General features: G+C 48.7%; 2 protein-coding genes across 3 annotated transcripts in view; one reads left to right on the top strand and one right to left on the bottom strand.

Moving 5' to 3' along the window:
- Positions 1–16,137, bottom strand: part of LOC119402404 (uncharacterized) — a 347,414-nt gene that overhangs the window by 107,104 nt on the left and 224,173 nt on the right. For both annotated transcript variants that reach the window (XM_037669544.1, XM_037669543.2), the window contains exon 9: positions 15,556–15,608. In XM_037669544.1, coding sequence (XP_037525472.1) covers positions 15,556–15,608 — 53 coding nt within the window. The remainder of the gene's footprint in view (positions 1–15,555; positions 15,609–16,137) is intronic.
- Positions 8,814–9,654, top strand: LOC125759614 (uncharacterized). Its single transcript, XM_049418626.1, has one exon. The coding sequence runs from the start codon at positions 8,841–8,843 to the stop codon at positions 9,474–9,476; it is 636 nt and encodes a 211-aa protein (XP_049274583.1). The 5' UTR covers positions 8,814–8,840; the 3' UTR covers positions 9,477–9,654.

The following is a 16,137-nucleotide window of genomic DNA, read 5'->3' as shown; positions in this document are numbered from 1 at the left end:
AGCTGCAACGTTGAACACCTGTCAGCGTCAAGTGCTTGTGTAGCTTCTTCAAATGACTCCAGGAAAGTGATCAAATCCCTTATCGTATTCTTGTTAAAGGCTTCTGTGGCGGCAGGATTCCTTGTTTCAAGCAGAGCTTCTATTAGATGCGAAGCATCTTATAGCGGAGTTCCAACCAGTAGCGATGGTGGTGGTGGTGCTGCGCGGCGTGACCACCCTTACTGCGCATGCACATACCCTCTCCACACACCTCCTCTCCACTGCCCCTCACCACTCCTCCTGTCCACTTCCCCTCTCCCCTCTCCACTCGTCCTATCCCCCTCTCCACTACCCACTCCCCATCCTCTCTCTACTTTCTCTCTCCCTTTCTCTCTCCCCTTTCCCCTCTCCACATTCCCTCTCCCCTCCCCTCTTCCACTTCTCCTCTGAAACGCGAGCTAGTTTGTCTAGGTGGCGTTGGCTAGACATGCCGAAATTCTCTCCTGAGCAACGCCGCCATGAGCGCCAGTGCGCGTCCCCTCCCCTTCTCTCTCCTCTCTTACGCTGCCCCCCTCTCGCACGCCTGTCGACCGCGTTACCCGCTCGCCCTGTTAGAATTAACGGCCGGGCTAGAGGGAAGACAAGATGCGCGTAGCGTTCCTCTTCGCGTTCTGCGACGCGAGGTCGGTAGCATGCCCAACGAACGCCCACGGAACGCAATCGTGCAAGTGCTCCGGCTTCGCTTCGCCTCATGGTCCCCTTTAGCGGGAAATGGTGTAATTTTATTTTCAAAGTGGCGGAATCTGAGCATCCCAAGTATAGAGATCCATCGTGTTGGAACCTCCTGTATTACTCCGCGGGTGAGCTGACTGCCTAATCCACCTCGTTTGAGGAATTTCACGAGACACATTTGACGTTCTGCAAGTTCTCATGGATCGAAGTGGCCTCTTCTGCAATGAATTCCTCGGCAAAAGTGTTGCGGAGGACCGTGTTCAGCGATTGGGCGCAACAGTTCAATCTTTTTAAAGAAGTTTAAACAGAACTATCAAGTTACGTTTTCTTGCAGGCAGCTACGCAGAACATTTACGAAATGTCTGCCAGTTGTTTGACTTCTAGTACATATCTGTGCTTTTCCCTCAGCCCTTAGTGTTAAAAGCCGTAAATTTCACCTAATTAATCCCTATATGCCCAAACTCAGAAAAAATGACAAAACAAATATTTTTTTTTCACAAGAAGTGTACTTCTACCTTCAAAAGTAAGCACACAAATGAACAAGGACGGCCCGCCCGATGACTTATGCCTGCCAGCCCAAACCCGGCCCGGGCCCGACTAAATTTACGCCGGGCTGCCCGAGCCCGGCCCGCGGGGCGGGCCTTCGGGCGGGCCCAGGCCCGTGCACACGTCTAATCGAGCGCACGAAATGCGCCGCGAAGGCCGGCTTGGGCGTCTGCTCGCCTGCGCTTTGCGGCCACCTGGAAATTGGCCGCCATTGTCGTCGGGCGCCCGAACGCTCGCTCATCGAGGGTTCGCCGCGGTGATGACCTGTGGCACGGCCGCTACATAAAAAAAATTACACCATCTCCCGCTAAAGGGGACCACGAGGCGATGCGAAGCCGGAGCACTTGCACGATCGCGTTCCGTTGGCGTTCGTTGGGCATGCTACCGACCTCGCGTCGTGGAACGCGAAGAGGGACGCTACACGCGTCGTATCTTCCATCTAGCCTGGCCGTTAATTCTCACAGGGCGAGCGGGGAACGCGGCCTACAGGCGGGCGAGAGGGGGGCAGCGTAGGAGAGGAGAGAGAAGGGGAGGGGACGCGCATGCGCTCGAGCTCATCGCGGCGTTGAGCACGAGAGAATTTCGTCATGTCTAGCCCGCGTTTCAGAGGAAGAGTGGAAAGGGGGAGGGGAGAGGGGGAAAGTGGAGAGGAGAAGGGGAGAGGGAAAGTGGAGAGGGAAAGTGGAGAGGAGGTGTGGAGAGGGGAGGGGAGAGGAGGTGTGTGGAGAGGGTATGCGCATGCGCAGTAAGGGTGGTCAGAACGCACACCACCACCACCACCACCACCACCGGATTGAGCTCCGCCTTAAGATACTTCGCATCTAAAAAAACAGGTGCGGCCTGTTGCGTGGCACTGAAACAGCGTCTGGGGCCTAGTTCTCCTTGCGCCCGCTCTGGCGCCACAACACCGGTCAGCTGTTCACGGAGAAGCACCTCGACAGTCGCGTTCGTACGCGCGACACTTACTCCAATCAGGCCGTAGATAACGCGTTTTATAGTTGCATATTACAGGTTGAATATTGAAGTCGTTATTAGATGTGCCGATTACCTCACATATGTTAACAGTTTGCCCTAGGAGTACAAATGTTTTCTAGAGTGGGCCTCAATACTCTCCACGAATGCTGCCCGTTTGGCTCATGTGAAATGAAAAGTGTCACTCAATCACTGATCCTGTTAATCGGGAGGCATTCGCCGGGCAGATTCCAAGGGTTGACTTATTGGTCCACCGAAACGCACCACGAAAGCACACACAATTTAAATGTAGGTCTTTTAGTGCGCCAACGAACGCCGGTTGTGGTCCGAAGACCGAGTTAGAGCCAAGAGTTGATAACAGAAACAAAATGTATTCTCACTTAAGGCAGTACAAGCATCACACATACTTGCACACTCGGCAGGTATCAATTACAACTCACAACATCAGTTAGATGGTGTTTAGAACAACGGGAACGAACTTACCGTGCTACAAATGCACTCTCATCCATTAGAAACTATCCAAGAACACTTAAAGGCCTTGAATATTCACCAAACATGGGCCGCCCGCAATTCTTCGAACGTTTCTCAAATATTTCTCTTCCTTGAAACACTCAAACGACCTACAGCTCTGATCACCGTCGTTCGGCGACACTCTTCAAAACAGTGCTCCCACGGCATCATCACTCGATCATCCAAGATCTACTGACCGCACTACACGACTCACACGAACAACATAACTTCTTCGCCGACTTCACCAAACCGTCCTACCCACCGTTGTCTCTCGTTTGGATCCTTCCCGGTTTCGCGACCATTCCAAGTGCTTGTTCCGCTCGTAGCACGTAGCGCAGCGACAGCTAGGGGAAAGGGATTCGTCTCTTCGGTTCGTCAGCGGAATCGGTCGGTTCCACTTTGATTTCTTGAACTCTCCCGATCTGCGCGGGTGTTAGGCTGTCGCGACCGCGACGGCGTCTTCGGTGATGAGGGTAGGTGTTCGCCCTGGGCGCCTTTTGATGCTTGTCTTTTTTTTCGACGCGCGCATCCGTTGGGGGTAAGTGTCGGCGCAGTGGCTTGATGCTGTCGTCTGGATGCGGCGGCGCGCGCCTGTTTTAGCGCTCGTTTATGACAAAAAGAAGTGCTCTGTTACGAATATTACGCTTCCTGACACTGTAGATTGCACGGGAATATGTGGTACTTCACAGTAGCGTCTTTTCACGCGTTCGAGTTGCACAGCGGCACACAACAGCTTCGCGTCACCACACCGCTAGAAAAAACCGTCTGCCACACACGCGCGCACCAAAAAACCGTACTCAGGCGCAGGAAACATGAGGCAAGCTGCTTACACGCATGGTCACATACACGAAATGCACTGGAAAGCACACGAAAAAGCACACGGACACGCATAAATCCTGAGGCGACCACATCGTAACACGAACCGGCGTCTGCCTTGAGGACCTAGGGAGCCTTCATGTGTGCGCGCCCCCTCCGTTTTTTAGGGTGATGTCAGCCTTTGACCCACCACTTGCCGCCGCCCGCCAAAACACAATGTTGCCAGTCCAGGTTTCCATGGCAACGGGACGACGCGAGCGCCATGTTGGTTCTCCCGGCCACTCGTTGCTGCTCCGTCGTACTGCACCGACTGCACGTTGGCGCGGTGTGCAAGCTGCGGTATGCGCTGCGTCTACCACATCGCTCTGGACCTAGCTTCTTCTGTGACACCATCCTCGCGCTAAGTGCTTCTACAAGAACCTTGGAATGAGAATGCCAGGGTGCTGCGTGCCGCAATGCACAACCATCTGGAGACGGGGTGTGAGAATGTTCCGGTTCCCGACTTGTCCTAACCGACGGAAACGCTGGATTGCGCAAGTTAAGCGAGACTGCTGGGAGCCGACTGCTTCCTCCCGTGTTTGTGAGGTGAGTACGCGTTGTATTGCGACTCGCGAGCGGATTGAGTTTATCACCGCATATTTCGTGAAATGATTTGCTTTGTGGTGTGACGAAAAGCAGTCCGTGCAAGGTAAACGCGACTTCTCCTGGCTGCAGCTTAGCTCGGCTAGGCCTGGTTATGCCAACGAAAGCGTGTTTAATGGTTATGCTTGTTTATTCTCGTAGCCGAAGCGCAGTTTGCTAACCTAACGAAATGGCTAGTTAAACGGGCCGTACTGCGTGCACTTGCTATCTTCTTTTCTTGAGTTTCCAAAGCCGTCGCCGCATTCGACGCGAGAAACGCCGTGCCCGTAAACCACCGACAGACGCTCGCGTTCGCGTGTTCCTTTGCTGGCAGATGTGCGCGCTCCTGCAACTTTCACCTCGGACGCTCAGGAAGTACAATTGGAGATGTAGACAGACAAGCCGACGAACGCGTTCCCTGTAGAGTTACGGCTCGCGTGCCTTTCCAGTCCGGCCGTGGTAGTCTCTTGCACAACTGCAACGCAACAACTAAATTTTGCGCGTCTTGCCACGGGGTATCTGTTCTTCGCTTCAAGGCCACGCGAAAATAACACCTGAACTCGCTCAACTATGCCAGTAAAGTTTTTGTTTTAATAATATAGAATGCGACTGATTTACTTTTCGCGTCCGTCCGTCGTACGTCTGTCTGTCTGTCTGTCTGTCTGTCTGTCTGTCTGTCTGTCTGTCTGTCTGTCTGTCTGTCTGTCTGTCTGTCTGTCTGTCTGTCTGTCTGTCTGTCTGTCTGTCTGTCTGTCTGTCTTAAACACTTCTGTTTCTGTGCACCAAGGATTCCGGTTTTTGCTTATAACTCGAATATGCCACGTGGGAGAGTGTGGTGCAGCGTCGGAATTTTTTTGTCCTTTTAGGGGCGAAGCTCCTTAAGGCGGCACCCGTTCGTCCCTCGTAGTCATCGTAGTAGTCCGTAACAAGTCTTACGCTTTGACCTCCAAGGTGGTGCCGGTGGGAGATTTCTCCTGTGCGTTGTTGAACAATAAAAAATTCGCAGCGTGCGCGTTAACTAAAAGCCGAATTCTTCTGTCTCTCATTCCCCATTAGCAGCCATTGGCATGTTCCAGTAGGAAACGTTAGTAGAAGTAGAAGTGTAAGTGTTAGCTAAAAGCCGACTTCTTCTGTCTCTCATTCCCATTAGCAGCCATTGTTTACCTCCAAGGTAGTGCCTGGTGAGATTTCTCCTGTGCGTGATTAAACAATAAAAATTTTGTTCAAAACGCCGTTGATTGATGAAATAAACCAACGAAAGACGCCAGATGTTTTGTAAAAGCAGAACGAAAGAACGCCAGATGTTTTTCTTAAAGTGTAGTAGTAGTAGTAGTTGTATGTAGCCACCTCGCCCGATCGTCAACGGGCGAGGTGGACCGGCAACGGCGCGAGGACCCTGCCGTACGAGAGTTAAATCACACTAAAAGACATACTTTGCGGGCGATACACTCTAGTGAGCTTTCAACTTTTCGTCTTAATGTACATGATAAAGAAATTATTTCTACGAAAAACGCAAGGCACACCTTGAGCAATATATTTGGTTTTGGGACGCTAAATGGAACCATGAGGCGATGCGAAGCAGGAGCACTTGCACGATCGCGTTCCGTTGGCTTTCGTTGGGCATGCTACCGACCTCGCGTCGTGGAACGCGCGTCCTGTCTTCCCTCTAGCCTTGCCTTTAATTCGCACAGGGCGAGCGGGGAATGCGGTCGCTCTTGGCGCTCTTTCGCTCGGGAGCGGACTTCTTCCTTGCATTTCACCGATCACAAGTGATAATGAAGGGACCACGTAAACCAACAGTACAATAAAAGTTTGATGTTTAATATATACACGATGTTTCACACTCTTTATATTATGTACTGGGCGCATTTCACGGAAGAGTTTCACGGTTTACAGATGATTCCCTCCGTAGCTTCGCCCCACTCATCATCATTCACCCCGTGGATATGCTGTGATTTTTTTTCATAAACTGCCACAACGATGATTTTATGTCGTGATATCAGTTTTATTTAGTGTTTTATAGACTACGTTTGTCTGTTTCGTGCCCTCTATGACTTTTCGCATTATTGCTTTGCTCAAGGCCCACTTCGAGGACACAAGCTTCGAGCAAAGGAGGCAGGACGGTTTGAAGAAACTAAGGCCAGATGCTAACCCAACGCTGTTTTCTTTTCGCCGTAAGTGAGCTCACTTGAATGTGCTAGCTAAATTGTTTTGACTATTCATTGCTCGCGCATGCGTAAAATGCTTGTAAACTACGCATGTGACTTTGTCCGAGCTTTGTCAAAAAGACTTACCTAAAGGCCAGAGTTTGAGTGCGATTTTTTTACAAACTCAATAATGGCTTACTTCTTCCAATAGTGAGTGGGATATCTTAAATGTCACCTTTGTACTTGTCAGCAATAACACTAAAGTGGTTTTGTTATACTAAAGTGGCTTTGTTAACTCTTTCAGCTCTTCCAAAGCACAGATTGCCCCCAAAGAATCGGGATGCTGTATCAAACGTACCGCCTCGGCATCCAGATCTCTCAAGTGACAGAGTCGCCGGCGTACAACCCAAGACAGCCAGTGCTCAGGTATCAGAGGTGGCTCCAGTGCCGAATGTGATGTTTGCAGCAAGCAGTGCTGTGGAGCCAAACTGTGCCTTCGCAGATGTAGACACTGTTCAGCTAAGTGACACCCCAAGCAACGCCGCTGACAGTTCTGGTAGTGCTAGTTCTACTTGTGAATCTTTGGCTGCTAACTCGGTTGATATTCCAGCTGACATGGGCGATGCTCGTGACTTACGTATTCATTGTGCATCATTGCCAATTTCACTTGTGAGCGCACCAGCGTCTGTTCCTACGACAGGAAAAGATACCAGAAATTGTCAAAGGACATCTCAGAAATTTCTTGTGCCATCTGTCCCTCTTGATAACGTTAAAAGTGGCAGTGCTGATAAGTCCTGCTGCACACGAGAATCGTTAGCCTCTGCGCATCAGTATTTTCACTTCAGTGACACTTATGTTCAGAATAGAACACAGATGTCTTGTCTTGAAGCTTCTTATAGCTTTGTACCAAGTGGGACACCCTCTCTTGAAAATGGTACTTCAACACTGAAAAATCAGCCTCCCCACACCTCTTCACAACTGGAAAAAGTGCAGCTGTAGGTACGACACTGATTCATCGAGAGAACGCGGAACTTCGAAAAAAAAAACGCTGACCTGATGCGCAAGTACAAGAGCCTACAAAGACTACATGAGAAAGCAAAATCACAGCTCAAAAGTGCGAGGAAAAAACTGGCATCTGCTGAAAAAAAAATACGCGAATTAACTACTGCAAGCTTTCTGAACAATGACCAAACAGCTGCTCTGGCGAGAAAGACTACGAAAGGATCAAAATGGTCTGAAAAGACTATCGGAGTAGCACTTCAGATTAAACATGTATGTGGCACAACTGGATATGAACTACTGAGGTCGTTGTCGTATCCATTACCTTCGAACAGGACCCTCATTAGAAGACTTCAGAACATCCGCTTTTTGCCACGCATTCTTCATGAGGTACTATATGTTTTAAAGCTCAAAAGTGAGACAATGCATGACATAGAAAAGGACTGCGTGTTATTCATGGATGAGATGGAAATCAGCCAGGGTTTCGATCACGACCGCTCTCTGGACTGCCTTTTCGGGGGTACCACGCTGCCACAGTCAAATGTGCAAGTTGCCAACCATGCCCTTGTGTTCATGATCGGTGGGCTAAACACGAGGTGGAAGCAGGTCATAGCCTACCACTTCACTGGGCGATCAGTCGACGGGGCACTCCTGAAAGATCTTGTATTTCATTTATTTGAGCTCTGCTTTAATATCTCGTTGCGAGTGCTTGTGGTAACCAGTGACATGGGATCAGCTAACCGGGCAGTATGGCGCCTACTGGGATTCTCCAGCAACAGACAATCAGAGACCGTGTGTTCTGTACCACACCCGCACCTTGCAGACCAGATGTTGTTTTTTATGGCTGACCCAGCGCATGTTTTGAAAAACATTCGGGCCCAGCTGCTTCGTTCAGAAACATTTACACTAGGACAAGAAACCGTTAAGGAGCAAGAGCTTCCTGGAGAAATTGTCAGCGTTGATCACATTAAAGCCGTCCTAGAATTTTACTCTGACTATGACCTGAAGGTTGCGAATAAGTTGTCTGACATCCACAATGGCAGTGGGCACTTCACTAAGATGAAGGTGAATGTCGCCGTTCAAATGTTTCGCGAAGCCCCTCCTGCTATCAGATACCTGGTCAAACAAGGAAAGTTAAAGCCTGAAGCAGAGGCAACAGCTTGGTTCCTTGAATTAGTGAGCAAATGGTACACACTCATGTCATCACGGCACCCAGTGGTTGCTTTGAGCTATTTTGATCCCTCAAAATATGAAGATGCAGTTAAAATCCTTCAACTTGCTTGTACAACTTTCTGCCGTATCAACATGGGCAAAACTGCTCACTGGAAACCTTTCCAAGCCGGTCTCTTGATATCAACGACAGTTGTGCTGTGCCTGTCCGACGAAGTGCTGAAGAAACGTGGCTACCGGTACCTGCTTACAGGTAGACTGATACAGGACTGTCTTGAAAATATTTTCTCTGTTGTAAGACTCAGGAAGCCCATCCCAAGTGTGTATGATGTGAAGTGTGCTCTAAAGATGATATGTGTCAGCCAATACCTGCACACGCCAACGTCATCTAGCTATAACGAGGATGACAGCTTGCACTTAGCTGACCTCCTGGACCCCAGTATCAAGGCACAAGTTGCGCAAGAAAGTGGGGAGAACGAGGAAGCAGAAGAGCTTGAAAACGTTCTTCTGTATGCAACCACTGCAGTAGAACGTGACATTCTTGCATATGTAGGAGGTTTTCTACTGAAGTCCATCTTGAAATTCATTGACGAGTGCAAGGACTGCAAAGCGGCACTGGTAGGAAATGACGATAAATACAGCACTCTCGTTAAGCTTAAAGAATACGCTCAGGGCGCTGGAAAGCTCATTCAGCCTAGCCGAGCTGTCATGGAAGTGCTCACTGAATGCGAAGAACACTTCAAGGCCTTTGCCGACGAAGACGGAATTTTGGCGCTAAAAACCCCATTCGCGAGCATTTTGAGTGCATTGCGCAGATCAGTAACTGTGCGACTGGAGAGCTGCGAAATCCATCGTGCACAGGTAGAAAAGTCGCTGCTGGAAAAGTATGTTAGGACAAGGCTAAAGATTCATCTTCGGCAGAAACAGGCACAAAGGGTGAATGGTCAGTCAAGTAAGACGTGTGCTGCAGTGAACCTTGAGTAGCAGCTTTTTAAAAGGCTCCAATCCAATTTAAAAATTACTGCTTATGAAAAGAACGCATTTCTGTGAGCATACTGTGTTGAATCTGTCTGTTACTGTGCAAATGAACATTCGTGTAGCTGACTTCATTTGTTCTTTTTGATGAGCTGTCCTTGTGCAGGAAATGTGCACGCACCAATTGTTATATATTTTATGTGTAATCAACCTTGGACTTTCGATGTAAATAAATATTCACTGAAACAAGCAACTTACCTTACGTATCATAACGTGAAGGCATATGTCGAATTCGCTAAAAAGGGGGGAAAGTTGAAACCACAATATGACATCTTACAAATTTTGTGTGCCTCTTTTTATGTAATGTTTTGTTTTGCTCTGATCTATCTTCGTGCACATTGCTGCTTGTTTCAACCGCTAAAGTTGTTGTTATGTTGTTATCGTTACTATTAAAACGTTCCTTGTTGCTCCCGTGTCTTTGTCTTCTGTCAAGCCTAATTTACTGGCTTCTTGGCTGAAGGGGGGGGGGGGAGGGGTAGGTGCGATATGACTGAGTGCTCTCATTTTCGCCAGTGCTAAATACCTGTAAGGTCTCTAAGCAGTCCATTGTATAGATTTGCACGCAAGAAGTAAACTTCCTGCAGGGAATTTTATTACGCATAGAAGCAATATATAGGGTGTGACAAACAGGGTGCCGAAGTTATTTGGCGTGGAAAGAACATCGTGACCTACGCGATTGTTTCATCCGCCTTTCCCGTGGTCACAGGCACCATCATAAATTATATCATGGACTCCTGCCCTGCACCAGAACACCTTTGAACTGCCTGCAGTGACAAGGTGACTTCTGCTTCAAGAATGCCGCGCAGACTTTTAGTTACGTTCACCGTCATATCAAGGTTCGCCGCATCGCAAATATAGGCCCCTATAAAATCGTCACCACTCGCCCGATGCGGTGGGTTCACTGCGAGAAACGAACTGTTTTCAAAGTATATTACACGAACTCGAGTCAACGAACACAGTCTTTCTATTCCAGAAAATGGCGAATAACCTCAGGGAACAACTCTCTCACTTTCAGAACTTGCTACGTAAAGAAACCACCCCATTCTTGTAAAAAAGCACGCTACCTTCAATGTAAACTAGCGACCGCTGAGAACCAGTATGGCGGCCCGCCATGTATAGCGGCCGCCAAAGCCCGTGGTAGGCAACTATGATCGAACTTGTCACCACCCTAAAAAACGGAGGGGGCGCGCACACATGAAGGCTCCCTATGAGGACCGTGCTTGTGGCGCCCTCAAAACAGCTGCCGCTCAGCCGACCCGCGCTCGCCCATTGACGGCGACGCGACGCAGCAGGCCGCACCTGTTTTTTAGATGCGAAGTATCTTAAGGCGGAGTTCAATCCGGTGGTGGTGGTGGTGTGCGGCGTAACCACCCTTACTGCGCATGCGCATACCCTCTCCTCTTCCACTCTCCACTTTCCCTCTTCCCTCTCCCCTCCCCCTCTCCCCTCCCCCTCTCCCCTCGCCCTTTCCACTCTTCCTCTGAAACGGGGGCTAGACATGCCGAAATTCTCTCCTGCGCAACGCCGCGATGAGCTCGAGCGCATGCGCGTCCCCTCCGCTTCTCTCTCCTCTCCCACGCTGCCCCCTCTCGCCCGCCTGTCGACCACGTTCCCCGCTCGCCCTGCGAGAATTAACGGCCAGGCTAGATGGAAGATACGACGCGCGTAGCGTCCCTCTTCGCGTTCCACGACGCGAGGTCGGTAGCATGCCCAACAAACGCCAACGGAACGCGATCGTGCAAGTGCTCCGGCTTCGCATCGCCTCATGGTCCCGTTTAGCGGGAGATGGTGTAATTTTTATATAGCGGGCGTGCCTGTGGGCTCACTATATTGGGCAGAGACCTCGCCGCTTCGGTGCGACTAGTCCAAAACGAATTGCGGTGGTCGGCAACGAGCTCGGTTGTATTTAGCGCGCTTCAAGTGCACCGGCATGGGCTGGCGGGGCCTTAGCTAGCCGACCTTAGCTGTGCTTCGGAACTCTGTGGAAATTGGTCGCCATTACTGTCGGCTTCTCCGTCGCTCGCTCGCAAGCAGCTAGGCACCGTTCGTGGCGGCGGCACCGCGTTCGCTCACCATACTGCCGCTCGCTCGAAAAACCTTGTGGAAACTGGTCACCATTACTGCCGGCTTCCCCGTCGCTCGCTCGCAAGCAGCTAGGTGTCGTTCGTGGCGGCGGCTCCACGTTCGCTCGGTCTACGGCGGCTCGCTCGAGGAACGTTGCGGAAATTGGTCGCCATTACCGTCGGATTCCCCGTTGCTCGCTCGCAAGTAGCTGGGCGCTGTTCGTGGTGGCGGCTCCGCATTCGCTAGCTCTTCTGCTCGAGAATCGCTGGTGGCAACGGCGGCTGACGGACTTGCTCGAGCTTTACGACGCCGGTCGCAGAAAACTCGCCGACTCATTGGTGGCACCGCGGTTGGCGGCGCCCCTGCGTGATGGCTGCAGCTGGCGCACTTCAGCTGTTGCGCTATGTGGCTCGAAATGCGTCTTTGATGATGTATGACATCACGGTGAAATTGTTTGCATGCCACATTTTAGACGTGCCTTTTTGTTTCACCTTGTATCTATTTACCATGTGCGTGGGTCTTCATCCTCTCTTCGACGTGTGACTAACTATTTGCAATATTTTTATGCTTTGCAGGATGCAGCCGTTCTCCACAACGCTCAGAATGCTGTGTGGGCTGGCGCCTGCAATCCCAGTCATCTATCGCTTCCGTTGAAGCAGCTTCATAAAAAGGAGTGCACCAGATATGACAATGCGGCTGGACCTGTATTGGACAGTTTACAGTGAATTCAATTAAAGAAACCAGAAGCTTCATATGTATAGAGAAAAATACGTACGGATTTCTCAGAAATAAAGCCTCTTACTCGCTGAAAAATTTGTCCTGGTCCGTATGGACCAGGACGAACTTGTAGCATGAAGCAGCTGTTTGTAGCACCTGTTTGTATAAAGAAGCCACAAGGAAATCTACACAGATTTTCTTGTGGCTTCGTGCTACAGACAGGTGGTTGTCTATTTTCCCTTTCTCATCCCTTCCGCCACCTTGTGGCATTCCGCAGAACTGATTTGCAATGTGTCCAGTTGCTTCGAGTTGTCGATGAATTCGCCCTCGTGCTGCCAATTGCTAGTTTCCTGGTTAGCTGAATTCGATTGGTGGAGCGACCGCCCATGAGAGGCGTTGGTCCCGGGTTCGAACCCCGGACCAGGACGAACTTTTCGGCGACTAAGAGGCTTTATTTCTGAGAAATCCGTATGGATTTCCTCGTGGCTTCGTGCTACAAACAGGTGGTTGTCTATTTTCCCTTTCATAGCCCTTCCGCCACCTTGTGGGATTCCGCAGAACTGATTTGCAATGTGTGTCCAGTTGCTTCGAGTTGTCGATGAATTCGCCCTAGCACTGCCAATTGCTAGCTTCCTGGTTAGCTCAATTGGTAGAGCGACCGCCCCGGAAGGGCGTTGGTCCCGGGTTCGAACCCCGGAACAGGACGAATTTTTCGGTGACTAAGAGGCTTTATTTTTGAGAAATCCGTATGCATTTCCTTGTAGCTTCATGCTATAAACAGGTGGTTGTCTATTTTCCCTCCCTTAACCCTTCCGCCACCTTGTGGAATACCACATAACTGGATGACTGCCAGTTGGGCGTGTTGGTATAGGTTCATGATGAAACAAGCGCAAAATATACGAAGACTCAGAAAGGACACAGGACGGAGCGCTTACTAGCAACTGAAAATTTATTTTGGAAAGAACAATCTTATATATGCATAACATGTATCCTCGTCACCACACACCACCCTTGTTAACACAGAGTGAATCAACAAAACACCACTTCGATAACCCATCGCATACATCAAGTAAACACGTGTTAAGCCCTCCCCCCCCTTCAATCAAGAAAAAAAAAAAAGCTTTTTTCTTGTTTGAAGGGGGGGGAGGGCTTAACACGTGTTTACTTGATGTATGCGATGGGTTATCGAAGTGGTGTTTTGTTGATTCACTCTGTGTTAACAAGGGTGGTGTGTGGTGACGAGGATACATGTTATGCATATATAAGATTGTTCTTTCCAAAATAAATTTTCAGTTGCTAGTAAGCGCTCCGTCCTGTGTCCTTTCTGAGTCTTCGTATATTTTGCGCTTGTTTCATCATGAACCACATAACTGATTTGCAAAGAAAGACGCAGTGCCAATCTATGGTCAAGACTCAATTTTCCTTATCTGATCTAGGGCTAGGGTATATAATGGCATTCGTATGCTTAGTAATATTTCCTCTTCTTTTTTAACACGAAAGTGTTTTACGCCGGCTCCACCAAGACTTTCATGACGTATTTCCGTCACGGAAGTAAGTAAGCAAAATGAACGTCATCAGATGCCAAAGAAAAAACTGTAAGAAAAGGCCCCCTTGATAGGAGTCGAAGCCGCGATCCCTCGGCCCGCGACGGTGGCTGGCGGTCGTTAAACTTACTGAGCTACTGCCAAACAGATAACGGAGGCTACATGAACACGCGTTTTATCATTCACACTTTCCTCTCGTAGTGGTCGTGGATAGATGGATGGATGCTATGAGCGTCCCCTTTATAACGGGGCGGTGAAATGTGCGCCACCAGGCTCGAAATTTTCGCAAGAATAAAATATTCGCAAGAAAAAAAAAGAAAAACTTTGTTGCCTCCGTAATTAGCTCCGGCCGCACGCCGTTGCTGCGACCGTCCCATTCGGCACGTTTTTTCCTGGGAAATGTAGAAATGAATATCGGCGAAGCCTGCCAATGATTATGCATGCAAGAACCGCTTGTAATGGCAAAGGTCAGTATTTCCAACGAAAAAAAATACTAACTCGCATAGCGAGAATTTGTACACAAAGCGTAGTATAAAATCAAAGTAAATATGGCAACGTCTCGTGGGACAGCGATGTGATTAACAACTGCGATGTGAGTAACGTGAGTCGCAACTTCATCGGCAGCAGATAGCGCCACAGTAAGGTTGAAGCACGTACCTGGAATAATGTGTGTCTGCAATAGTCGCGAAGCAATCGATCATACATTGCGTGAAACGAGGCGTGAGATACATCATTATGGAGGCCATTTGGTGAAAGCTTACCTGTGGTTGTGCGGACTGATAACTATCAGAGTCAAACTTTGTGATGACAGTGTTATTTGCTAATCATGCGTGTTTGCGCAGTTTAAACTCAAGCATTTCAGAGAGGAGAGCTGAGTTCGAATGCGAGTTACAAATGTTATTTACCGCATCTTTCAAAATGCTTACAAATTTGTTTTAACTGAGGGGTCATCATACATGCAAGCCATGAATGAGCGGAAAGATGGTGTCTTGTTCATTAGCATGCTTCAAGTTTATTCCAGTCCCCGAGAAGCTGTTTCATAAAACGCAACTCTGCGCTGTGCAAATGAGGCTGTATACGAGCACCTCATATTTCACTTTCATAGTGTCGAATTTGAACTAAACGCGAGGTAAGTGAGAATGAAAAAGTCTTTTTAAGTAAGGTAATGCAGTCGTGTGTTCACAATCAGTTCTGTTGACCACTTCCGGAGTGTTCCAGGGATAGTATTCGTACAACATCTTGCTATTCCGTAAGAGAACTCGTTTCACATACCTACCAACACACAATTACGTTCAAAACAAGGAAATTCGTCCTAGCCACATGGCGTTTGTGTTGTCGCGTTCTGTTCTCTTGTATCCGTGTCTGCACGCCTTAACTTCTTTCATGAAGAATTCCTTCACAGCTAACCATTACATTAGTAACGTTCCATCAGTCACAAGACCGGTAAATCGAATAACAAATATAGGATTAGTGCTGGAATCTTCTAGCGCGGTTATTGATTGGAGGTTCCGAGTGTCTTTAGAGTCTGTCGAATGTTTTGTCCTCGAACACAAATGAACCCATTTTGTGGTGAACATTTCCAGCTGTCTTTAGCAGATATACTGTGGCATCATCGCGCTGTTCTGTGGAATTGCAATAAAAAAAAAGTGCGTGCGACTGTTGCTTTTTCTCGCAAGGCTGAGTATCAGACATAAACGACTCACCCAATGCTGATACCCAAGGTGTCGCATGGTACGAGCTCGAAGGAGTGGTACATCTGAAATCAAAAATAATTTCAGTCATGCTTATCATTGCTACAATCGAATTTGGGTGAGAGAGGCCAATTGTCAAATGTCAGTCTGATTGTCGTAACTAATTATGTGAAGTGGTTGTATCTACATTAAAAAAGACATGGTTGGTCCTCGTTCTTCAGCAACCATAGCGCAATAAACAACACGGGACAAGAAAGAGACCAGGACAAGCGCTTTTACTGGTCTCTATCCTGTTCCGTGTCCTTTATTGAGCTATGGTTGCTGAAGAACGATGAACAACCAACGCGCCCAAACGTTCTACCTTCTGAAATGGTTAATCCCTTCGTCATAGGAATCGGTATAACACGATAGTGAAACGTGTCCTTGCAAAAGTAGTTGAATGTTTATTATAAATTCATATACGAGAGTTCGCACAATGTCTATTGGTTTAGAATAACCGAGAGCTGAGCTAGTTGGTAAGTAATAATTCTGATAAGACAGGGCGTGCAAGCACGGACACAAGGAAGAAGTCGGGACACCACAAACTCCGACTAA

The sequence above is a fragment of the Rhipicephalus sanguineus genome, chromosome 8 (assembly GCF_013339695.2).
Source record: "Rhipicephalus sanguineus isolate Rsan-2018 chromosome 8, BIME_Rsan_1.4, whole genome shotgun sequence".
NCBI classification, from domain to species: Eukaryota; Metazoa; Arthropoda; class Arachnida; order Ixodida; family Ixodidae; genus Rhipicephalus; species Rhipicephalus sanguineus.
The sequence above is the reverse complement of the archived record's forward strand: the minus strand, read 5'-3'. Positions and strand labels throughout refer to the sequence as shown.